Here is a 26,782-nt window from a genome sequence, read left to right as displayed (position 1 = left end):
TTGGCTGTGAAGAATGGAGCTGGAGCTGTGGTGGTGACACTGTATCTGTTGGCCAGAAGAATGGAGCGTGGTGGTGACACTGTATCCGCTGGCTGCAGAAGAATGGAGCTGTGGTGGTTACACTGCATCTGTTGGCTGTGAAGAATGGAGTCAGGTGGTTACACTGTATCTGTTGGCTGTGAAGAATGGAGCTGTGTGGTGACACTGTATCTGTTGGGGCTGTGAAGAATGGAAAGTGACACTGTATCTGTTGGCTGTGAAGAATGGAGCTGTGGTGGTGACACTGTATCTGTTGGCTGTGAAGAATTGAGCTGTGGTGGTGACACTGTATCTGTTGGCTGTGAAGAATGGAGCTATGGTGGTGACACTGCATCTGTTGGCTGTGAAGAATGGAGCTGTGGTGGTGACACTGCATCTGTTGGCTGTGAAGAATGGAGCTGTGGTGGTGACACTGTATCTGTTGGCTGTGAAGAATGGAGCTGTGGTGGTGACACTTTCTATTGGCTGTGAAGAATGGAGCTGTGGTGGTGACACTATCTGTTGCCTGTGAAAAATGGAGCTGTGGTGGTGATACTGCATCTGTTGGCTGTGAAGAATGGAGCTGTGGTGGTGACACTGTATCTGTTGGCTGTGAAGAATGGAGCTGTGGTGGTTACACTGTATCTATTGGCTGTGAAGAATGGAGCTGTGGTGGTGACACTGTATCTGTTGGCTGTGAAGAATGGAGCTGTGGTGGTGACACTGTATCTGTTGGCTGTGAAGAATGGAGCTGTGGTGGTGACACTGCATCTGTTGGGCTGTGAAGAATGGAGCTGTGGTGACACACCGTATATGTTGGCTGTGAAGAATTCGAGCTGTGGTGGTGACACTGTATCTGTTGGCTGTGAAGAATGGAGCTGTGGTGGTGACACTGTATCTGTTGGCTGTGAAGAATGGAGCTGTGGTGGTGACACTGTATCTGTTGGCTGTGAAGAATGGAGCTGTGGTGGTGACACTGTATCTGTTGGCTGTGAAGAATGGAGCTGTGGTGGTGACACTGTATCTGTTGGCTGTGAAGAATGGAGCTGTGGTGGTGACACTGTATCTGTTGGCTGTGAAGAATGGAGCTGTGGTGGTTACACTGTATCTGTTGGCTGTGAAGAATGGAGCTGTGGTGGTGACACTGCATCTGTTGGCTGTGAAGAATGGAGCTGTGGTGGTGACACTGTATCTGTTGGCTGTGAAGAATGGAGCTGTGGTGGTGACACTGTATCTGTTGGCTGTGAAGAATGGAGCTGTGGTGGTAACACTGTATCTGTTGGCTGTGAAGAATGGAGCTGTGGTGGTGACACTGTATCTGTTGGCTGTGAAGAATGGAGCTGTGGTGGTGACACTGTATCTGTTGGCTGTGAAGAATGGAGCTGTGGTTGACTGTATCTGTTGGTGTGAAGAATGGAGCTGTGGTGGTGACACTGTATCTGTTGGCTGTGAAGAATGGAGCTGTGGTGGTGACACTGTATCTGTTGGCTGTGAAGAATGGAGCTGTGGTGGTGACACTGTATCTGTTGGCTGTGAAGAATGGAGCTGTGGTGGTTACACTGTATCTGTTGGCTGTGAAGAATGGAGCTGTGGTGGTCATACTGTATATGTTAGCTGTGAAGAATGAGTCTGTGGTGGTGACACTGTATATGTTGGCTGTGAAGAATGGAGCTGTGGTGGTGACACTGTATATGTTGGCGCCCTTAGCATTTGCTAACCTCGCCTAATGGAAGCGGCGGCCCTGGGTGTGACTGTAACCCCATCAAAAATTTGTGGGGAATTATGGTTCAGGAATGGACGGTCCCAGAGAAGACCAGGGAGGCTGTGGAGACGAAGGCGAGGGAAGTGTGGGAGAGCATAAGACGTCGCCCAGACATCTGCACAAAGATGGTGAATTCTGTTCCAACCCGACTGCAGGCGGTTATTGAGGCCCAAGGGGGTTGGACAAAGTATTAAAGCCTTTGTCATAGAGTAAAGTTTTTCAAAATAAAAATTAATGTGAACCAAAGTTGACTTGATATTGTTTCCCACATTTCTATGACAAAAAAAATATGGTAATATAATTGATACTCTGTAATGACGTGATGAATGGATAATGAAATAAAGACAAAGACCTAATTAATTCTACATAAATCTATACTAGGTAACCATATTTTCATATACAGGGTAGTGTTACTACTATGATTATTGACAGTTAATGTGCATCTTTGTGATGGGACTTATTCTTTGTCTGTAGTAGTGTCACGATACTTTTAGTCCATCAACACGTGATGTTTATCAATATTCATATTTCATAACTGGGTCGAGAACTGTCCAAATTTCTCATGCCTCATACCTAACTTCCTATTGCTATGTGTGCCAACAATGTTATGAATGAAATTTTGTTGTGCATGTCATGTCAAAATTCGTAAAAATTTCATTCCATGCTCGTGTGCTGTGAGTCTTGGAGTGTTGTGGTGGTGGAATGTCTGCGTCCGATCACCCAGCTTTACCTCAACCCTGGCCTCGGTGAACACCCAGCCAGTGGGGTGTCGAAACTTTGGATTGTGACTATACATAACTGATTAACAAAAAATGTCAAATATTTATCCAAAATTACGAGTTAAAAAAGCCGTTCTTTCTAAAAACCAGTTTTTGTGATATAGTCCAGAATGCGACGTCTAGCTTTATGCCTAGGTGTGTAAATGCCTCGCATTAACTCACCAGGCCAACATACAGGCAATTAAAACATCGAGTAATTACTTAAATACGTAATATTAGGAGGACATGTCGCTTCCTGGCGTTTAATTGCAATTCTCAAAACCCCCTCCCTCACCCAAAATCACAGGTTGGGAATGATTGGAAACATCCTCACTGGGTCCGGGAATTACTTGACGCTCATTTTAAATAATTTGCTCCAGAACGTAGCCTGTTTTTGTAGTGTTCTGGTTACCGGGATGCTGGATATATGATCTCATACCTGTGCATGTATCTGATGTGGAGATGATGGCTTCTCATTGTATATTTACCTGCTACTTGGGGAAATGTGTGGAGTGTGTCTACTTGTTAATTCAGCCTCTCATTGTTGCTGTTGACAATTGTCTTTGACTACTCTCCCTTGCCATTTCCTCCTGTTCTTGAGATTTAGGTTTCTCATGACCCTAACTCACGTGAAATTAAAATGTATCCTTCTACTAATGGGGGATTTTGATTATGGTGATATGGTATTGACTTGAAAAATATGCCACAATGGTCTTCGTAATCTTTCATGGGAAACTTATGTATAGTAACCATGTCTAAGGGTTAATAACATGAATCCCCTGACCAGGATATTCGTGAGTGGTACTAATCTGAAAATAAGTTAATCTTCCCAGTGCAGCCCTAACTGTTAATGAGGTTTGGCAGATATCACACTAGCACCTGTTTTTGCAATACTCATTTGGCTTGTTTCCATTTCTGTTTGAAACTAATGTGCTACCCATTTACTATTTTTAATACATATTTCAGGATTTTGACTATAGTACTGTACAGTATTAAATATAAATGTGTGTTTTTTCACTTTGTAAGAATGTTTACATTTGTTTAATGACCCAGTTTGACATTGGTTGGCAAATTTGTATGTGGGACATTAATTGCTCAACCTGTCATAGGATTATTTTATTCTTGGATTCAGATGCCAGTCTTGAGGCTCTCAAGATTGTAGACAAGTGTGATTCAGAATGAAATTACAGGAAACTTATGATAGTTCTATGTGCTTCTTTGTTTGATATTAGAACAGGCATATGGTGTTAGGGGGGACTGCTCCATTACAATTGTTAATTATTTTAGTACCTCTACAGTATTTATATACCTCTCCTGTATTTTAAATGTATGAAATATAAAATACACTATTTATTTCCAACTTTACGCTGTGTATTATAGGACTTGAGGTATGTCTCTCAGGGGTTACCTCCCTAACCCATATTTTGCATTAGACTCAGGGCATGCCAACCATGGGAAAATTCTAAAATGCAATCCTTGTGGTTGGCAAACTTTGGTATTAAATTTTAAAAGCTGTAATTTAATACAAATCTTCTTCTTTCAGATTTCATTTTTCTTGTCATGTGGCAGAGAGATCAGAGGAAGTTGTGTTTGGAACTGGAGGGCTCATGTTATCCATGTTTAAGCGTGTCCTTGGAATACTCTCAGGACTCAAAACACTTGAGTTAAGAGATCTACTGCTAGAAGGAGCTGATGGCTTTGAATTACTAGAGGATGTAAGTTTATCCTTGAAATTCATGCTATTCTTATACAGTGATCCCTCGGTTAATGAAATTTCAGTTAATGAATTACCTTCCATAAGAATCTTCAACTTAGTTAGCGAAAAAAATTCGGTTAACGAAATCCTTACGAATTCTTCTCAACATGTTTTTGTTTGCTCACCAGCTGGAATATTAGTCCGCCAATATTGTAATCGGTTCTAGGGCTTAAATTCGTTCCCATTTGATTAAATATCAAGAAGGTTGTACTATTCAATAATTTTAAAAGTTTTATATTAAATTTTTTAGTCATTTTAACAAATTATTGAACATAATTGAAGTACAGGAAACTAGTTTTTTGCGCGCCAAACAGCCACTCGACACACCAAGCTTGGCGTCAGTTTGTTTACCAGTTCAGAGGAAGGAACATCTTGTTTGAGACTCTTCAACATAAACACTTTTTTTCTGTGTTTCCAGTCAAATTATTGGTCATTTTGAAATATGTTTTACATAATAATATATAGTCCAGTGCAGTGTTGATTTAAAGAAAATAATCTTGAATTATACCAAGTGAACTAAAATTTTATGGGTGAAATGGCAGCATGGGGTGATTTCTCTTCCGCCCCAATGCCTTCTTTTCTCCCTTCTCCTCCACCCCCATTCTAATTCCCATCATCATCCAGGAGCCTTCTACATTCACACCTCAAAGTAAGTGAACTTTTCTTCCATTTTTGTTGAATTTAGGAAATTTTCGGTATGTCTAATGCAAAATCTATGATGTTTATACAGTAGTACCCCGCTTAACGCGGTCAATAAAACCCACAGGGTACCGTGTTAAGTGAAAACCGTGCTAAGTGAACAACAGAACATATGGGATTAATTCCAATAGAAACTGGCCCGATCCCCAAACTCCACTTTTTCCGACACAATACCTATGTTCTAGTAAAAATAACATCTTAATTTTATGATGGTACATGCACACAATTAATACTTAAGAGAAATAGAGAAATACAGTCGCCAAGTTAATGTCCATTCAAATAATGGACTCAACTCCCTCCCCCTCTTCTCACACTACACTGCTGGCTCTTCCCTCTCTGAGAAATTTTGGGGGGGAAACCACTAAATTTTAATAAATAATACCTCAAACTAAAGTTAGGATAATACAATTGACATTGCTGGATTCCTTGTAAGACCAGGAATATTTTGAATATAAATGTCATATATTTTGCACAAAAGATAACATATTTACTGAGAGTAAACATTATATCTAAAATTTGTATGTCTAATGCAAAATCTATGATGTTTATATTCAAAATGATCACCAAATTGTAAGAATTCCAGCAATGTAAATTATATTCTGGCCGGGTAATTTGTATGAATTTTATGAGCTAAAACAAATATCTTCAGTTAATAAAAAAAAAAAAAATTCTTCAAGACACTATCTGTCAATCAAAGTACCCCACCTTGCCTCCCCCCCTCTTCCAACCGTGCGGTCAGTCCCAACCCTCCCCCCCACCCCCCACCAATCCTCCCTTCAAGAGATGTTGGGTGAAAAAACTAAATTTTAACATTTTGTATTAAATAATACCTCAGATTAAAGTTAGGATAATATAATTGACATTGCTGGATTCCTTGTAAGACCAGGAATATTTTGAATACAAATGTCATATATTTTGCACAAAAAATAACATATTTACTCAGAGTAAACATTATATCTAAAATTTGTATGTCTAATGCAAAATCTATGATGTTTATATTCAAAATGATCACCAAATTGTAAGAATTCCAGCAATGTAAATTATATTCTGACTGGGTAATCTGTATGAATTTTATGAGCTAAAACAAATATCTTCAGTTAATAAAAAAAAAATATTCTTCACACAGTAACAGATGGTCGGTCGGTCCCTCCCTCCCCCCCACCAACCTTGTCCCTACCAGATGTGTGGGAAAACCAGAATATTTACCTTTTTAGTAATAAATAATACCTCAAACTAAAGTTAGGATAATATAATTGACAATGCTGGATTCCTTGTAAGACCAGGAATATTTTGAATATAAATGTCATATATTTTGCACAAAAAATAACATATTTACTCAGAGTAAACATTATATCTAAAATTTGTATGTTATGCAAAATCTATGATGTTTATATTCAAAATGATCATCATATTGTAAGAATTCCAGCAATGTAAACTATATTCTGGCCGGGTAATTTGTATGAATTTTATGAGCTAAAACAGGCAGGGTGGCGGGTGGGGGTGGTGGGGCGAATCTAAAAATAGCTCTCGAGCTGGACACTCACCGCGTATACGTGGAAAAAACCCGCGTTAAGTGAAAGTTAGGCTCTGGCGAGGCACCGCGTATACGGTAAAACGCGCTAAGCGAAACCGCGTTAAGCGGGGTAATACTGTATTCAAAATGATCATCATATTGTAAGAATTCCAGCAATGTAAATTATATTCTGGCCGGGTAATTTGTATGAATTTTATGAGCTAAAACAGGCAGGCAGGCAGGGTGGCAGGTGGGGGGTGGGGCGAATCTAAAAATAGCTCTCGAGCCGGACACTCTGCGCGTATACGTGGAAAAAACCCGCGTTAAGTGAAAGTTCAGCTCTGGCGAGGCACCGCGTACACGTGAAATCGCGCTAAGCGATATATATAAAATGGTATCAAAGTTTTGTACAATACATAAAGTACCTTTCACCTTTTTAGGTATGTACAACTTGCTGTGAAACTCTTCAGACTCTCATCTTAATCAACATCACCAAACATGGACAGACATTACTGCATCCAGGAGTGTTCATCAATATCAAGAAATTAGTTATTTCTCCACAGGTATTGTTCTTACTTTTCTTTGTAAGTACAGAAATTCTAAATTTGTGATTTTATTTTCTCAAGACCTCATCATACTTCTATGTTACTGGACTGATATTTAAATTGGAAGTTCATTAAAACACAGGTGTTGAGGTGTACTTGATGGCCCAAGTTAATGTACAAGCCCAGCAAGTACTGGGCATGTATATTAACTTGGGCCATCAAGGAAGACATCACTGGCCACCCAAGCAGCCGATCAGTGGTGAAGAGGATAAAGGTAAAAGAATCATTATGCAGGGAATAGTTTTGCTTCATATGAAGAACCTTGCTTTCTGTTGTAATTTGAAAGGTTAAATACAGTAGTTCATGTTATTTATTGTACATGAATGTTATGTAAGTACAGTATTCAATTGTTGCTTTTCCAAAAATAATTTAGAGATATGATAATGTGGCTCAAGGTATTTCAATGATGGTTTTAGTGTAGATCAAAATCAAGGTGTAGCATAAGGTGGATCATTGTGATGTTCATTTCTGTCTTAAACATATTTCACTAGCGTTAGATACACTCGTTGATGCATGTCCTTCAACCACTATTTATTATAAAGTGGTCCCTCAGTCAACGAACGGTTCGGTTAACTGCAGTAGAGCAATATTATTGTAATGTTGCTCATATAACAGCATTATCCCTTGTATTTTGAGCTATTAAACAATTATCTCCCATAATTTTGCAATTTGTTCTAAAAGCAGTATGCCAGTCACTAACAGCAACTATTGAATATAAAATAAGCACAAATGCAGCCACCCACTTCCCATTTACTGGCAGTGAGTACCAGATACAGTGGTCCCTCGGTTAACAAACGGTTCGGTTAACGAAATTTCGGTTAACGAATTACCTTCCATAAGAATCTTCAATTCGTTTAACGAATAAAAATTTGATTCACGAAATCCTTACGAAAATCATGTTTTGTTGTGAGCATCAGCTGATCAGCTGATGGGCTAGTCTGCCAATTCAGTACAGTAATCTGTTCTATTTTTACATTCATTTCCAATGGAGTAAATATCAATAAAGTTGTGCTCTTTAATATTTTTGCATGTTTTATATTAAAATTATTAGTCATTTTAACATTTATTTAACATATTGATAATATATGCAGTACAGGGAACTAGTTTGTTGTGCGCCCATCAGATGCGTGAGTTGGTCACAAGGAGTCAGTTGGGCTTTGAAAACAGTGGACAGAGCATCTATTTTGTTGGTGTCTTGAATATTTTTGCATTTTTCACTGAAATTATTGGTCATTCTGAACTTCAGTTAACATATTGATAATATATAGCACAGTGCAGTGTTGATTTAAAGAAAATAAACTTGAATTACACCTAGTGAACTTAAAATTTTATTGGTGAAATTACTTCATCAAGCATGGGTCCCATGAAAGGTGATTTCTCTTCCATCCTCACTTCCTTCTCTTCTCCCTTCTCCTCCACCCCCACTTCAAATTCCCATCATCATCATCAACCAGGAACCTTCTACATACACACCTCAAAGTAAGTGTACTTTACAGTATAGTCTCGTTTTATGCGGTCAATTAAACCCATGGAGGTCCACATATAACGCGTAAACGAAATAACAGAACATAAGGGATTAATTGAAATAGAGACTGGGCCGACCACCAGACTTCCCTTTTCCGACACAATACCTACGTTGTAGTAAAAATAACATCTTAATTTTATGATGGTATGCACACACACATTTAATATTTAAGAGAAATATCAATAATATTAGGTTTTTTAACACTTACGTTAGTAGAAGAGATGGCTGGGCATACGTGGATGGGGGGGCGGGGTTGGTTCCGAGGCAGAGGGCAGATTATTGACCCTCACCTGTATCACTTGTATCACTATCCACCACAGAGGCTAGCAGGGCCTCCTTGTCAAACCCCTCAAAGTCCATATCCTCACTATCACTGACTTGGGCTGGCTGTGGCGGGTGAAGAATTCGGTAATGTTTTGTTGACTGGGCAAGCTAGGTTAAATAGACCATTCACAGCTCGGGGCAGAGGGGATGCGTGGGTGGTAAAGGTGCGTGACCCAATCACAGTCTGAAACGTCATCTGACGTCAGCGGTGACGTAAGAGCGACCTAGCGCGCAGCTTGCCTGCGCCGCTTCCCGTGTAAATTCAGGAATGTACCGCGTAACTAATAATTGGCGCATCTGGACAGGTGCTGCGTAAATGACCAACCGCGTATAAAAAATCCATGTAAACCGAGACTGTACTTCACTGCATTTTTTTTTTTACTTTGTATGTACTTTTCGGTGAGTTGGAACCAATTACCCAATATCCCATTGAAACCATGGATTTGGTTAACAAAATTTTCAGTTAACGAACGACCTTCTGGAACGAATTGTGTTCGTTAACCGAGGGACCACTGTATTTAGGTAAAATATGTGGTCCATGATAGAGTAAGCTTACATTTTCTTGGGTTGAATTTGGAACTTTGCTGAATGCTTAAGAGAAATCCTTGTAAAATGTACCAGCCTGAAAACCTTTGTCTATGTCAGGGGTTCCCAAGCATTTTCCAATGCGACCCCGAGTCATTACATTAAATATAAATATTTGTAAAATAAATATGGGCATATTTTTACATGTTTTTAACTGTAAAAAGAAATAAAGAAAATAAATTGCATAATTGAGAATTGTAAAAGTAAACACTGGCAGAAACAGGCTATAACTCTGTCATGATTATATCATTTTGTGTTCTATACCTGGGGATATAATTATGTGGTTAAGCAACCTACCATAGAGTTTTCTTAGTTACAACTCTCATATTTCATATGTAACTTGTGTGCATTATCATTTAATAAATTTTCTGTTAATTGGGGGTATAATGGACGAGTTGACAGTCAGAATTTTTTCGTAAGATGGCAGGTCAATGGGAAAGAAAACGCTAAAATTCACTATGGTAATGATATTTTAAAATAAATTGGGCTTAAAAGTGTCAAAATACGGGTTAAAGTCGCTAAAAAGTCACATGACTGCGAAAAGCTCTATGATTGGTTGTGACGTCACTGGTTGGGGCGAGCTTCCCAGCGGGAGGCAGCCAGCTGTAGTTGTCCAACCTTCTCGGCTGATCGGCTCGGTAAATAAATATTATTAGATATTTAATTGTGCTTTATTGTGCAACACAGTAATACTATTTTGAATATATAAATATAACTAAGCACATAAACTAATTCAATGGATATTAGCTGCCCATACAACAAATTTCATAGTATATAAACATTCCAAACAATATTGATATTATTTTGGTTTTGGTCACCTGGGGAACCTTAAGATTCTAACTATGGGATTAAGTACTTTAAACAATAAGACACATTATCTCTACGGGATTTGTCGCAAAACATTTTTCTATCGCTTAAGAAAATACAGATCATATGTTAGGTTAGGTTATGGTATGATGAGTTACATGGTTAGCTTAACATACATCAGTAAGGGAAGGTAGTAACTCAAAACTAGTGAGTTCCGATAGAAATGAAGTTCTAAATCGTTCATAACACATCACATACCATCTGAAAAAAACAAAACATAGTCTGCATGTCTAAGTACAGGGATGACCAAAACTTAAAATTTACCCAGTATAGCCTATCTCGCATATCTCGACTATTATAGCAGGACTTTAAACTTTGATTACAAATTATATATACTGTATAACTGTAAAAAAGTGGCAGAATGTATTTATTATGTTTACCCAGAACCATCAACTCGTTCATTATGTTGTTAAACAACATACGCTGTGTCATATTTCATGTGACATGTGTATGTCATCATTTGATTCATTTTCTATACCTGGGGTATATGAGGTTAAGCAACAAAGCACACAATTTTCTAAGTAGAAATTTGATGATATACGGTTACAGTAATCATTTTTTATACCAGAACGTTGATAGCTCGATTTTTAACAGCTGAATGTCTCTGCTAAAGTACAGTAATCCCAAACTTTGCTACATCATCATACAGGTAGTTCTGCTATAACGCGATAATTGTGTTCTTGTAAAATATCGTGTTATAGAAAATCGCGTAATAGAAATAACAGGGCTTATGGAGAAAATAGGGTTAGGTGCAGATTACTCGAAATCGAAAAAATTTAGTATTTAGCCTAACACAAAGGATAGCACAGTCTAAATAAATGTTACATTCATATCTAATAATGAAATCATACAGTAAATTTAACACTTTACCTTGAAAAAATATGAATGTAACTTGATGGGGGAGAAGGGTGATTTTGAGGTTGATAACATTGAGCTTCTCTTCAAGTGTTATATCCTTTCTTTTACGATAATCACCGGGAATTCTATCATCAGAGCGCTTTTTGGAGATATTCTTCTTTACCATATTCACAGTTAATACCACAAAATTGGAGAAATAGTAAGCAAAAATCGCGTTATAGCAAACAAGCGTTCGCGTTATACAAATATTGTTCCAAATTCATAAATCGCGTTAGAGCAAATTCGCGTTATCAAAACACGCGTTATAGCAGAACTCCCTGTAGATGTCAACATTCACCCTTGCCTCATTGTCAGCCTGTAATTCTGACATTTCGAGTGCAACTCATTGAAATTTGCTGCTGTTTTCTGTGCACATCCATGGGAAGTACAGTAGAACGTCGATTTAATGTGAGATATGTTCCAAGAAAGGTTGCTTTAAACCAAATTCACGCTAAATTGAAGTGTTGTTTCAATGGAATAATTTAGTTTGGTACTTTAGAGAAACTCAAATAATAAAAAGACTGACAGTCTACCCAGATGCACCTCAGCCTATCTCCTAGAATAAACAAAACATTGTTTTTTCTTTCAGTATTATGTTAAAACAAACACTCATAAATCAACACAGCTAAAATTAAGGGATATGAAATGGTCTGTTAACTCGCGATCAGCTGTTATCAGAGAGTGGTCACGCTGGCACCGCACTTTCACTTTCCTTTCAACTTAGTTTTTAATTAAAGTACTTTATGCTATCAAAAATAGATTTTCACTCAACTTTACTTAGCAATTCATCCTCCGAAGATGCAGAGCCCAACTCAACCAGCTCATTATCCACATAACTGTCCAAATTGGCGGCCCACACTTGAAGTACCATTTCCTCGCTGCAGTGCTTCCAGCACCTTGATTTTCTACTCCTGTGTAATTGCTTGCCTTGATTTCTTGGCCTGTGGGGTAGTTAATGATGTAGTAGCTGGCCTCTTGGACATAATGGTGATGGTTGATGCACAGTTCACTAGAGCGTCAGCACAAGAACTGAGGATGCGTGAGGGTGTGAGAGGGTGGCGGGCAGCCGTGTAGAGTGGCCAGAGACGCGTCTGGTGGGAAACATTAGGCACGAAATTTAAAGGTGGCAGGCAGCCGTGTAGCGTGTCCAGAGACGTGTCTGGTGGGAAACATTAGGCACGATATTTAAAATTTGATGCGCCTTGATTGACTCGCGCAAAATAGGAAAGTTTCGTTTTAAATTGAAACATTGTCCTTAATTGTGGGTGTTGCTTTAAATCAATAATCTTAAATCGATTCACGTAAAATCGATGTTCTACTGTACAGTGAACTGAACTAAGAACAGTTAAAAGGTATACAGTATAAAGGAGTGTGGAACTTATATTGTGAAATATGCCACAGGGCAAGGAGAGTACCTGCGTTAATTTCTTTACCATAATTTATGGTTCCAACTTAACGAGGCAGCACCTGTCAGTCACGTCCTTCATTCCTTGACACTTGGGTTAAAAAAAAAAAATCATTGTGACCACTGCAAGAACCAGGTGACCCCATCAACCCCATGACCTCAGTGTGACCCCCTATGATGCATCTTACGACCCCGTGTTTGGGAACTGCTGGTCTATATGTTCGGTCACTGTCTAAAGGTACTGTATGTGAATATAGTTGTTCGGCAACTTTTATCTACCGTGTAAAGAAAACCCAGAAATTCAAGACGTGGGTTGGGTCAAACGATGAGCAGGACAGGAGGATGTATGCAAGAGCCAGAAACCAAGCAAAGGTAGAGTGTAGAAGGGCTGATAAGGAATTCCAGAGGCTGGTTGCAAGCGAGCCAAGTCAAACCCAAAGGCGTTTTATCGCTATGAGAAGTCAAAATTAAAAACTCGAGGAGGAGTATCAAACCCGAGGCTTGAAGATGGTATTTATGCAGATTCTGACCAGGATAAAACTGAGGCATTGAACAGCTTCTTTTCCTTGGTGTTCACAAGAGAGGATGCGATTAACTTTCCTGCGTTTGAGAACAGACAATTCGACACAGCACTGACCCACATTGTGTTCACAGAAGAGGGTATTAAAAATATACTGTCAAACCTAAAGGTCCATAAGAGTCCCAGCCCTGACATGGTGCATCCCAGAGTGCTAAGAGAGTTGTGCAACGAGCTTGCCGAGCCCCTGAAGATCCTATTTTGTAAATGCCTGGATGAACACAGGGTCCCCAGTGATTGGAAAGTGGCTTATATGAGTCCTATCTTCAAGAAAGGAGATCGTCACTCCACGAACAACTATAGACCGGTGAGCCTGACCAGCATAATATGTAAAGTACTTGAGAGTATTATCAGAGATGCCACGATGGAACATCTACTACGAAACAACCTTGTAAAGGATTGCCAACACGGTTTTATGCTGGGGCGCTCCTTAACACAATTGCTCAAGGTATTGGATATTTGGACCCATATTCTGGAACGGGCTTTCGACAGTGTACCCCACAAAAGGCTGAAAATCAAACTGGAAGTGTACAAAATTCGGGGAAAGTCCTAGCGTGGATAGGAGACTTTCTACATAACCGCAAACAGTGTGTAGTGATTAATGGCACGAAATCATCATCTGTACCTGTCACAAGTGGGGTACCATAGGGCAGTGTATTGGGCCCGCTGTTGTTTGTTTGTTTCCTAAATGACTTGCCTGACATTGTACACTCCTCCATACAAATGTTTGCCGATGACGCCAAGTTATTTCGGGAAATCAAGAACCATGCGGACTGTGAAGAGCTGCAGAAGGATCTCTGTGAGATCCAAGAATAGTTGAAGAAATGGCTGCTGAGATTCAATGTCACGAAGTGTAAGAGGATGTACCTGGGGCGTACCAACGGTAAGGAGGTGTATCATATGCCCCAACGGGATGAAGAAACTGCACTTCAGTGGTCCCTCGGTTAACGAACACAATTCATTCCAGAAGGTCGTTCGTTAACCAAAACCATTGTTTCAATGGGATTTTGGGCATTTGGTTCCAGCTCACCAAAAATTACATACAAAGTAAAAATAAATGCAGTAAAGTACACTTACAGTACTTTGAGGTGTGTATGTAGAAGGCTCCTGGTTGATGATGATGATGATGGGAATTAGAAGTGGGGGTGGAGGAAAAGGGAGAAGAGAAGGAAGTGGGGGTGGAAGAGAAATCACCCCATGCTTCATGCCGTCATTTCACCCATAAAATTTTAAGTTCACTAGGTGTAATTCAAGATTATTTTCTTTAAATCAACACTGCACTGCACTATATATTGTCAATATGTAAAATAAATTTCAGAATGACCAATAATTGTACTGTAAAAATGTAAAAATAGTTTATGTTCAAGAGACCCACAAGCAAGATGTTATCTCCACTGACCAGAGATACATACTGATGCCTTGCTGGGTGAGTCAAGTGGCTGATTGGCGCACCTAAAACTAGTTTCCTGTACTGCAATTATGTTAAATAAGTGTTAAAATGACTAAAAATTTTAAAATAAAACTTGGAAAATTATTGAATAGTACAACCTTCTTGATATTTACTCAAATGGGAACGAATTTAAGCCCTAGAACCAATTACTGTATTGGCGGACTAATATTCCAGCTGGTGAGCAAGAGAAAACATGTTGACATGATTTCGTAAAAATTTCGTTAACCGAATTTTTTTCGTTAACCAAGTTGAAGATTCTTATGGAAGGTAATTCGTTAACCGAAATTTCGTTAACCGAGGGATCACTGTATTTGAGACTGAATGTGAGAAGGACCTAGGTGTGTATGCTGACAATGAGCTGAAGTTCTCGGGCCATTGTGAGAAGAAGGTAAATCAGGCAAATAAATTATTGGGTCTTAGAAGGAGGTTGTTCAGATATTTAGACGGTCCATCCCTCATAACGATCTTCAAGAGTGAATTGCTTCCCCATTTGGAGTACTGTCACCCCATCTGGTCCCTGAGATATGCTAGGGACTGTCAGTTGGTTGAAAATGTTCAAAGGAGGGCCACCAGACTGGTGCCTGCCCTTCGGCACCTCAGCTACCCTGAGAGATTAGAGCGCCTGAACTTGCCTAACTTATACTACAGACGGGCAAGGGGGGACCTAATTGAGGTGTATAAGCATCTCAAGGGACACTACTCAGTTGAGTGTCCTTACTTGGAGCTGGCGGATGCTCGCCACACAAGGGGTCACAGCTCAAGATTGAAGAAGCCATAAGTCCAGAAAACTGTGAGGGCAAACTTTTTCAGAGTGAGAGTTGTGAACTCTTGGAACAATCTGACAGAAAGTGTTGTGACGGCACCGAGTGTGAGTTCTTTCAAGACAGGACTTGACCAACACTGGAGTGGGTTCAGGTACATTCAGGAGCCAGTGCATGCCCAGTATTTGCCAACAGTGCGTGACAGAGACGTGACCGATCACCCGGGCGGCTAGCGAGCCGATCTTTTGGTGAAGAAGATAAATGGAAAGGAAAAGTAATCAGAGACGTGACCGATCGCCCAAGCGGCTGACAAGCCGATCAGTGGAGAAGAGGATAAAAGTAAAAAGTGAGCTCTTTCAAGACCAGACTTGACCAACACTGGAGCAGGTTCAGGTACATTCAGGAGTCAGTGCATGCCCAGTACTTGCCAACAGTGCGTAACAAGAGACGTGACCGATCGCCCAAGCGGCTAACAAGCCAATCAGTGGTGAAGAGGATAAAAGTAAAAGTATGTATCATGCTAAAATTCTCAGTGAAGATCGTAAGGCATTTGATGGCTGGTGGATGATTGTATCCCTAAGTATTGAAGATACAATTGGATAACTCTCTTAGCTTTAGTGTTTTTAATGCTTAAATTGAAGGGGCACAGTAAGCAAAAGTGCCAACTGGTATGCTAATTAAAAATTGGGTTAACACTATTGTTAGTAATTAAGTATATTAAGCCCCTGCCACATCATGGTAATGTGTGTTAATAGCTGTCATGATATTACATACTGTGTCAGGAATGGATCCTGACCGACACTTCAGTGGTAATTTTTCCCGAAAACATATATTAGCTGGTTGCGGTGACATAATAGTATCCGTAACTATTTACAATCAACCATTTCCACCCAACAAACGGATGAATCAAGCCTAAAGAACATTATTGTACACACATTTTTTCCTAAAGAATAAGTGTGCATCAGTTATATTTAAGGTCTACATCTGGCCCTGTTTGATACTCATTAATCTTAAACTTATGGGGGAAAAAACATGGCTTCATTCTGGGGCTACGAAGTCCTTGACACCATTGGTAATTAATTTTGGGTCTTGGTCTGCTGCTGATTATAATAGTCACAAGTAACTGCAGATACAATACAGGATGTGCACCTCTGGCAGCAGAATTGTGAATGATAATATTTACTTTTAATTTTTTTTACTGTTATCTTTATTGCCACTGATCAGCTCATTAGCTGCTTGGGCAGTTGGTCACGTCTTTGTTACACACTATTGGCAAGTACGGGGCATGTACTAGCTCCACAATGTACAGGTATATGTATTTGCATCAGTGTTGGTCAAGTCTGGTCTTGGATGAGCTCACACTTGGTGCCATCACAACACTCTCTGGCAAATTGTTCCAAGAGTTCACATTCTCACTCCAAAAAAGTTTGCCCCCCAAAATTTTTTGAACTTGTGGCTGCTTAAACCTTTAGCTGTTACCCCTAGTGTGGGCGGGCATCTGCCAGCTCCAGGTATGAACAATTGACCGAGTAATTCCCTCTGAGATGTTTATAAACTTCAATTAAATCACCCGTTGCCTACCTATAATATAAGCTCGACAGTTGCAGGCATTCTAATCTCTCTGAGTAACTGAGGTGCCGTAGCACAGGCACCAGTCTGGTGGCCCTCCTTTGGATATCTTAAAGCAACTGATAGTCTCTCAGGGACCAGACGGCTTGACAGTCCTCTAAGAGGGGAAGCGCTTCACTCTTGAAGAGGATTGAAGTCGTGTTCACCAGACTGCAATTCCTCTCTGATATGCATGGCTTGTATAATCTTAGGTTTCAGCTTCTCAAAGATTCAAACGTTGAATAGCCCTTGGAACTGTAGATGTAAGAATGTACCTGACTGACTGACTTACGATGTGTGCAGGTGACAAGATTAATGTATAGAATCTTTAGAATATTCTATACACTACTCTTATTGCCTTAACTTGTGCTGTGTGACTGTATCTAGTTTAGTTTGAAATTTAAGAGTAATTTTGTTGTTATTTTGTAAAGATGCATGAATTAACCACTCGGGTGCATTTTTACATCCTCAGTTACAAGGGGCCTTAACTTGTGCTGTGTGACTGTATCTAGTTTAGTTTGAAATTTAAGAGTAATTTTGTTGTTATTTTGTAAAGATGCATGAATTAACCACTCGGGTGCATTTTTACATCCTCAGTTACAAGGGGTATTCATTATATATACCTTCGAGAACCTGGATCTAAGTCAGCCAATGATCACATGATACTTGTACCAGTTGCAGGCCCTTAGTCTATGTTTCTCATGGCTGGCAATCACAGATTTTTGACTGTACAGTAATTAATAATTTTTGTTTTCAAATAATGTATAGTGGTACTTAAAATTCATATTTAAAAAAAAATCAGAGCTCCTTCATTTCAGCTGGCATGCATGTTGTACTTTGAGATTTGAGAAAATTTTTATTTTATTGAATAGTAAAATATTCAGACAAAACTCATGTTAATCCTGTGTACAGTTAGCTACAAACCTATCTTTCCATTTTGTCTGATGATTTCTTAAAGTTGGCAAAATGTACGGTAATCAAAGATTTACCTCGACTACATATGGAGCCCCTCTGTATGTGGAACATGATGTGGTAAATGATATGTTTTACAGTTGTGATAAATGGACAGCAGGAATACTCTGGAAAATCAGGATCAGTCCTCTCTAGACCTGCCAACTGTTCAAAAGTTTCCCAGAGAATGTGCTAGAAGGCTCAAGTATACTGTGATAGATTCATCCAAAATTGGGACGATAGAGTTGTCATTCACTGTACAAAATCATTATTTTAGTGTATGTAGAATTATAAGAACGAGATAAAAATTATTTCATTTCCTATAACATGCATTTACACTAAGAGGCATTTTTTTAAAATTTATTTATACCTGTACTGTAATTTTTAGTCTGATATGTGTCCAAATCCAAGATATTTCAAAATAGAATTCTATAAAATCTGAGAGGAAAAGCTGTGATCACTAGATCATGGATGAAGTGTCCAATCATCATTTCTGAAACATCCACCGATTGCTGTGATTAAAAGAGAGATTGGCCAAAATGACCATACCTTAGTGAATGGTCATGCTGGCCTTGATGTCCTGCCACAGAGTACACTTCTGCCGTATGAGAAATAAGTTAGGTAAATAGTTTTCCATGACAGAGCAAACGGTAGCACTGTACTGTCCTCATGACTGTGATATGGCAGTGTTTACTGTAGTCTAATAGTTTGTGGTTTCTGATAAATGATTTCATATTTACTTTCTTGCAGAATCTTAGTGAGGATCTTCTTGAACTGTTAGGGGATACAACTCTACGAAATCTTCTCATAGTTCAGAATAAGTATACAGAACATGGACGAGCTCTTTGCTATAAAGTTTGGAAAAAGTGCCGGAAACAAAATCCTAAGCTTAGAGTTCATCTTTGCACAGAAGGAAATACAAAAACGGAAATAATTTGGCAACAGTGTGCTCCAGTCAAGAGTATTGTTTATGATTCACCCAACACAAGAGTAAGTAGCTCGTGTATAAACTTAATATTTGTATAAAATTGTAGCCAAGATGTAATTTGTTCAGTATGTTACTTGCTTATTGGACAGTCAGTAAAATTTTATAAGGCTTTGGTGTGAGTGTTGCTGAAACCTGTAAAACAGCTAATACATAAGGCAGTGATTATTATTGTTTTTATTTTCTACAGCTTTGTACTTTACAGTGGGTCCTTGCTTACATTGTACTGGTATACATCATTTCACGATAACAAGTATAAGAAGAAATTTTTCATTATACATCAGTTGTTTCTCATATACATCGTCTGCATTATCCACTATTTTATACTAAGTCCGTGTGTACCTGAATATGACACATATATAGTGATAGTCGAGTGTTCATACCTGGAGCTAATGGATGCCTTCCCCGCTAGGGATCACAGCTCAAGGCTGAAGTAACCAAAGTTAGGAACATTTTCAGGGCCAACTTTTTCGGAATAAGAACTATAAACTTTTATAGCAATCTCCCGGAGAGTATTGTGACAGCACCGAGTGAGAGCTCATTCAAGCAGAGACTTGACCAACCCTGATGCAGGTGCAGATACATTCTGGATCCAGTACAGTAACCCCTCGTTTAACGAACGCCTCGGTTAACGAAATTTCGGTTAACGAACTGCCTTCCATAAGGATCTTCAATTTGGTTAACGAACAAAAATTCGGTTAACGAATTTCTTATGAACCGACCTCAACATGTTTTCGCTTGCACTGACCGGGCAACCAGCTTTAGTATCAGTCTGCCAATACATTAATCGGTTCTAGGGCTTAAATTCCTTACTATTTTAGTAAATATCAAGAAATTTATACTATTCAATAATTTTAAAAGTATAATATTCAATTTTTTAGTCATTTTAACAATTATTGAACATAATTGAAGGTAAAGTGACTAGTTTAATGCGCGGCATCCAGCCTCTTAACACAGCAAACAGGCGTTAGTCTCTCTCTGTTTTCACTGGAGGTAACATCTTGCTTGAGACTCTCTTCAACTAAACGCTTTTTTTCTGTGTTTCCAAGCAAATTATTGGTCATTTTGAAATATATTTTACATATTGACAATATATAATGCAGTGCAGTGTTGATTTAAAGAAAATAATCTTGAATTACACCAAGAGAGCTAAAATTTTATGGGTGAAATGGCACCATGGGGTGACTTCTCTTCCACCCCAATGCCTTCTCTTCTCCCTTCTCCTCCACCACCATTCTAATTCCCATCATCATCATCATCATTATCCAGGAGCCTTTTACATACACACCTCAAAGTAAGTGAACTTTTCTACCATTTTTGTTGAATTTAGGAAATTTTCGGTGAGCTGGAACCAATTACCCAAAAACCCATTGAAACAATGGTTTCGGTTAACGAACTTTTCGGTTAACGAACGACCTTCTGGAACGGATTGAGTTCGTTAAACGAGGGGTCACTGTACTTGCCAACAGTGCTTAACAGAGCTCTCTCTAGGATCACATTTTGAGCTTTCAAGGTGTTTTACTCTACAAAACATATTGGAATGCATATACAACTGTACCCCATTTATTAATTCTTATGGAGAAAAATTTTTCCTTATAAAACATTTCACTGTCACTTTGCTTTTTTCTAGAACACATCCCTGACATATAAGAGGACCCCAGTACTACTTTTGGGGGTTTTATGATGTTTGTCAATAATTCATTAGCTATGTACTGTATACTGTATAATGTGCTTTGGTTGCAAGATTGTGAATTTTCTATTTTATTGTCACTCGTTTGATTAATTGAAATTCATTTACCGCCTTCTGAATGATATTGATGGTAAGTTAATAAGTACAGTATTGTATGGAGTTGGTTATTAAAGAAGGTTGAGGAGGTCATTATAGGCATCCCATTGTAAAAGGTTTTGTGGTTGTAGGCATGACAACAAACAGCCAGGCTAACAGATTACAATTGTTGGTTTTGTGTCATTAGAGAAGTTTGTCATTATAATTGTTGTCTTACAGGTTACCACACCACTGATGATTGCAATCATTACATTGTACAAGCATGACCTGGAGGTTTTTGCCAGCACACAATTACCCAGGTTCTACATGCCAAGATCCTTTCATGATAGAATTGACTCAGCTCTACTATTATTGGTCAGACAATGCCCATACATACATACATTGGTAAGTGGAATATTTGCTTAGTTTAACTGGTTATGTAAAAGACTATAAGTATGCTGTCCTCTGCCTTTGTTGCCCAAGTTGTTGTTAACACCAGCAATACATACTGTACCTCTTATCTTCATCATCATTGTTTTACAGCCATATTAAATATGGTAGTCAATATTAGACAAGGCTTAGGACATCAACGCCATATGCATTGGCAACACGACTAATTTACTGATCATTTGAACTCAGAACTTAAATCTGAGTTTTACTTCGTTTTACATAAATTTACATGTGTTATGACATTTGACATGGCTGTACCTTTACCCATTTACTCTATTATACATGACTGTCTTTATTAATGCTGCTTATCTTAGCTAAGCATACCCCAAGCTGACATTTAAGAGTGAATATCAGTGAATTGGAGATATAGGCAATGACCATTATACGATGGTGTTAGGAACCTCAAAACCATTGCGAAGTAATCGATCATATTTCAATATTAATAACTTATGGGGGAAAATAGGTTCTGTTTCTGAACCCCTGAAGGGCTCAAATAAGTTTTATATCCTGCTGCTATAATGATTAAATAATGTCTAAATAGCTCATATAATTTATAAAGACAAAATCAATAAATTTATACAAAATAAAGATTTATACTGTAGTAAGTTACGATCCCTCAGCTGTCACTACAAGTAATTTCTGGTAGACATACGTAATGGTCTTAATTTTTTTTATTAATTTGTCATGTGCACACAATCTTTCATACAGAATGTGCAAAAATAAAATAATAACTCAACTAAAAAACATAAAAGGAATAAACATTTCTTACATGTGCTGGACTCATCACAGAGTGGGGTCCACATACAGGTGGGTAGTTAATTAGTTGATTTATGTATTTATTTATTTATTTAATTTTTACATGGCACACAATCTTTCAAACTTTTATCCCCTTCATATTCAGTAATAAACAACAATGAATCGTATGTACATATTCTTAATAAGATAAATGACGCTGTTTCCTTAAATGTGCACGTATATGTTGGCATTCCCAATCCATCTCGCTCTATTTCTTTGCTATTAATTTTACTACTACTACAAATAGAGTCTTATTTTCTTCTTTTTCGTATGAAGAACCATCGTCCTGGACTCCCAGCTGTAAACACTAACGAAAACAATGGCGTCCCATCTCCTCTTGTGTGACCATATTATTATTGATTTATACAGTACTGTGTTGTACAAGGTGCATTCATAAACATTATTTAAAGAATATGGTTAGCATTTTTCATTAATTTTATTGTTTTGGAGGAAAATACGGTAAAAAGCCACACAAAAGATATGAAGAGGTCACACTTGGGAATACACCTCATTATTATTGCTTTATTTTAATGGTAATTAATGACTCACGATACGATGATTCACATTACTGTCGTTATTCAAGGCTTTACTGTATCCTGAGCACCGGGGTTAATTATACAGAATTTTTCCTGTGAAAAAGCCATAATTTTAAGCAACATATTACTGTACAGTATAGTCTGGATGTACGTGGTTTTGGTTCACGCGTTTGGTCATTTACACGGTGCCTTGCCAGAATGTAAATGCTTTAATAACGCGGTAAATTTGGTCATTTATGCGGAGAGCGGCTGGAGGTCCAGACGCTCCACGCCATTTTTTATTCAAGCGGTCCATTCTCGACCATACGTGGGAAGCGGCGCAGTGAGTGGTGCGCATTAGGCCGCTCTTACGTTATCGCTGACGTCATATGACGTATCGGACTGTGATTGGGCCACGCATCCTTACCACCCACGCATTCCCTCCGCACCTAGCTGTGATTGGTTTAATGTAACATGACGTGCCCTGCCACCAGAAGTCGCTGACCTAGCCGGGCCTGTCTCATTGTTCTCAGTCCGCGTATACAGTTCCCTCTTGTGCCCGCTATTCCCCTCACAATGGCTTCCGCTCGACCCCCACCACCCGAGAAAAACCTTAAATTACCTGGACCAAGCCATGGTTATGTGAAGGAAATCATCGAGTTGGGGGAGAAAATCAAGCTCTTCCTTGACAAAGACCCAGTTAATTATTGGTATGAAGTGTCTAATGACCCAATGAATTTCAAAATGAACACTTTGACACCTGTTGCCATATTGTGTAACAAAATCGTAAAGATTCTATTTAGAGCGAGTGTACTCGAGACAACTACTGAATTTAGATCAAATCTGGACTCACCTGGGTTATTGGCAGCTGATTGCACAACTTGGAATAAAATACTGTCTGTGTAGCTCATACCTTCCTGACTACAATCTCTGCCTGGAGGTGCTGGGAGCATTATATTTAGCTGGTCACTTGTTTCAATCTTTCAGCTATAGAATAAGTTATTATTTTTCAATCTTCCTCATAATGTTGATGTTATCCTGACATCTGTTATACTGTATAACTAGTACATTATGACATTATCTTGTGTGTGTACTAATGATATTCTATTTGCCTATATACGTATTGTATAGGCTGTTCGTGAAAAGGTGTCAACAGCAACTGTCCTCCTGTTAACTTATTCTGCAAAGAATCTTCATTTCTTCTACATTCGCAGAAATGCTATTCTACTCAAGGTCAGTCATTTCGTTAATCCTGAAGTTATTTTTCACTTGCATATAATACGGTAGTCCTCTCCCAGAGGCTTTACAATCACTCTTCTCAACTATCTTTAATTTCAAAATATCCCAGCAAACCAACAACACATATGCAACCAAATAACATTGTAGTTTCAACTGTAAACAGCCAAAGAGTTGTAGAGGTGTTTTTACCGAGCCCAATTGCCTGTAATTCTCTTAGTCTACAATCTCTTTAGAGCTGGCACTGGTGTGGAGGAAAAAGAACAAAAGGTATCCAGGTTTATTTGTCTAAGTTTACAAACAGAATGCTAAAGTAATATTGGTAGGGTGTCAACAAGGTGGAGTAGTGTATTGAGGAGTCCTGGGAAAAGAAGCTGTAGGTCAGTGTATGCAGTGGAGGATTTGTGTTTTCCTTGCTTACACTGCCCTCTTATAGTTTAGCATGAAGTAGAGTGATACTGCAAATGTGCTTTTGACCAAGTAGGTCAGTTGAAGAACAAGTTTTGCAATAGCTAGCTAGTATGCAGCTTCACTATATATCAGCTCTCAGATCCTTTTTGGGTTAGGGTTGTTCTATTGTCATTCCTCTTTGGCCTTGTAATAAAATGGGTTTTCAGGATTAAACAATAATTTATGATACAGAGATTTAGCACTTGCCATAACTAAAATACCATGATTTTAAAATTTTCAGGCAGATTGGCCCATGAATCCAGATTGGACACCAGAGTTTTATACATGGCTGTGCAAGAGTGCACAATCTTATGAGGCAATGGAACAAGAAGTTTCACAGATTTTAGGATACAGATGGCAGGCTCTCACTGACAAGCAATATAAGAATTTGAAGATTGATCTTGAAAAGCCTACTTATATGTATTCATGAGAAGCTGAAATATCAGTTATAATATGTACAGGTCCTGTACTAATTATTTGTTTTTGAGAAAGTGCAGAACAGTACTGTATGGAATTACCTATGCAAGGTATCTTTGTTCATTTAACTCATTTTATACCCAATATTAATCTTAACACATTCTTAAGATATCCAGCAATTGTATACAGGGGGTCCCCGGGTTATGAACGGGTTCCATTCCTAAAGACATTCTTAAGTCAGACTTAAGTCTGTACATAAGTCAGAACACATACTATGTGCATACCGTTCTTACAGAACAAAGTTTAAAATCCCACTACAGTGGGGTATGCTATAACGAATCTAATTGGTTCTAGAACCTTGTTCGTTATAGCATTCGTTTGTTATAGGATTAATCCGTTCCAGGCCCCCAAATACAACCACTTAACACTGAAAAATATAATATAAAATTGTAAAAATTGTAAAAAAGTGCATAAATATGCATCTAAACCCCTGAAATAAAGAATATCATTAATATTTGTAATAATAAAACAATAAATTAGAAAAAAAAAATAAATAAATAAATTATGTTCGTTGTAGGAGTTTCGTTCGTTATAGCATTCTCAATTTTATAGGTAAAACCGTTCATTATAGGAATATTCGTAGTAGGATCCGTTCGTTATAGCATACCCCACTGTATATCATAGTGTAAGTCCTTATATACATCTAAAATCATTTAATTTAAGACAAAAGAAGAAATTGAATGACAAAATACATTACCTGTAAATGAAAGTAAATATAAGTCATCAGGTAAATAAAATACCTGTACTGTAAATTTCAAGTTTAACACTGTTCGTATCGGCGGGCGTTCGTAAGTCAGGGACCCCCTATATAGAAAATATGATGGTCCCTTTATCAGCACCTCGTGCATGTAATGTATGTTTAGAGTTTCTCCGCACCTGAGGAATTACATATAAATACCCGTAATTGTTGTCAGACCTCAGACCTTCACCTGGTTAGTTCTGTTATATCTTAGTAAATATTTGAATCACTCAATCACCTTAATGAAGGAATAATTTTTTGCTCATTGTTTTTCTCCTTATAAAATTTTTGATGTAGTACAGGATAAACATGTTAAGTTAATTGTAGAAGACCATGATGATATTTATGCTGCAGAAATAGAGTTGTTCAGGGAGAACACACACAGGATGACCTTCACAATGGGACATCATTTCTCCACAGTACAGTACATTTAGTCATTAAGGTAAAGACTGTATTACTTTTTTGTTTATCTTTATTAGATACCATAAATCACTTGAACCATTTAGAGTGCAATTGATTCCCCTTTCTCTGTACAGTATAAGCCAATTAATCTTCCTTAAACTCGCTGAAGAGAAAGAAGTCCTCAAGCTAATATAGATTAGATTGAAAATTAAATGAGTACAGTACAGTATTGTAAAACTGGAAGATCCAAGATGAGTAGTGCCAGGCTTAATATTATAATCATAGGAATAATAGTTAGTTTTGTTTTTTTAGCTGTAAGTGTAATGTTGCAGTGAATAACTACAGCACTGCATTTCATACAAGACTTCTACTCTCATAAAAGAATAAAGAACATATTGTCTGTCAATAATCTCGCATCTAATCTCTTAATTTATCACTGACAAAGATGCTAAAGTAAAACTAGATTTGCTTTTATATCATCACTGCATGTTCAAGGTGAAGGTCAAAATTAAATATCAAAATATTTTAAGTAAATACTTTGTGTATGCTAAATTAAACTGTAACCAGTTATTTCAGTGGAAACTTGTATACTTTTATAGTATTATCTGAAGATATGTTGCTCTGTCTTGTTTGTTTCCCTAATATTCAAGACACTAGTTATGCCCTCTGATGATGCTGATATTTTATTTATAAAGTACTGCATATTCAATCTAGGTTTAATACTGTGTATCCTTTAAAAACATTACCATAACCCCCCAAAATCATGAGGATTATGTCAGCAAAAATATTTGAATTAATATTTAATGTTAATGAATATCATTTTCGTTATATTTGTTATAGCCAAAAATATTTTTACACTTGTTTTTAATATGTGATGCATATTCATGTAAATTATATATAAAGATTT

General features: G+C 38.1%; 1 protein-coding gene across 9 annotated transcripts in view; it reads left to right on the top strand.

The window, feature by feature from the left end:
• LOC121862332 overlaps nt 1–25,097 on the top strand; it is a 46,344-nt gene extending 21,247 nt beyond the window's left edge. For 7 of the 9 annotated variants that reach the window (XM_042360533.1, XM_042360535.1, XM_042360536.1 and 4 more), the window contains 6 exons: nt 4,082–4,253; nt 6,947–7,069; nt 18,812–19,051; nt 21,052–21,216; nt 23,703–23,804; nt 24,499–25,096. In XM_042360533.1, coding sequence (XP_042216467.1) covers nt 4,082–4,253; nt 6,947–7,069; nt 18,812–19,051; nt 21,052–21,216; nt 23,703–23,804; nt 24,499–24,687 — 991 coding nt within the window. In that variant the 3' untranslated portion in view covers nt 24,688–25,096. Of the gene's footprint in view, nt 1–4,081; nt 4,254–6,946; nt 7,070–18,811; nt 19,052–21,051; nt 21,217–23,702; nt 23,805–24,498 lie in introns of all 9 variants that reach the window. The other 2 variants (XM_042360530.1, XM_042360529.1) reach the window with 1 other exon arrangement.
• Nucleotides 25,098–26,782: the final 1,685 nt, after the last annotated feature.

The sequence above is a fragment of the Homarus americanus genome, unplaced genomic scaffold, assembly GCF_018991925.1.
Source record: "Homarus americanus isolate GMGI-L3 unplaced genomic scaffold, GMGI_Hamer_2.0 scaffold31037, whole genome shotgun sequence".
In the NCBI taxonomy this organism is placed as follows: domain Eukaryota; kingdom Metazoa; phylum Arthropoda; class Malacostraca; order Decapoda; family Nephropidae; genus Homarus; species Homarus americanus.
Note: the sequence above shows the minus strand (reverse complement) of the source record. Positions and strands in the feature narration are given on the sequence as shown.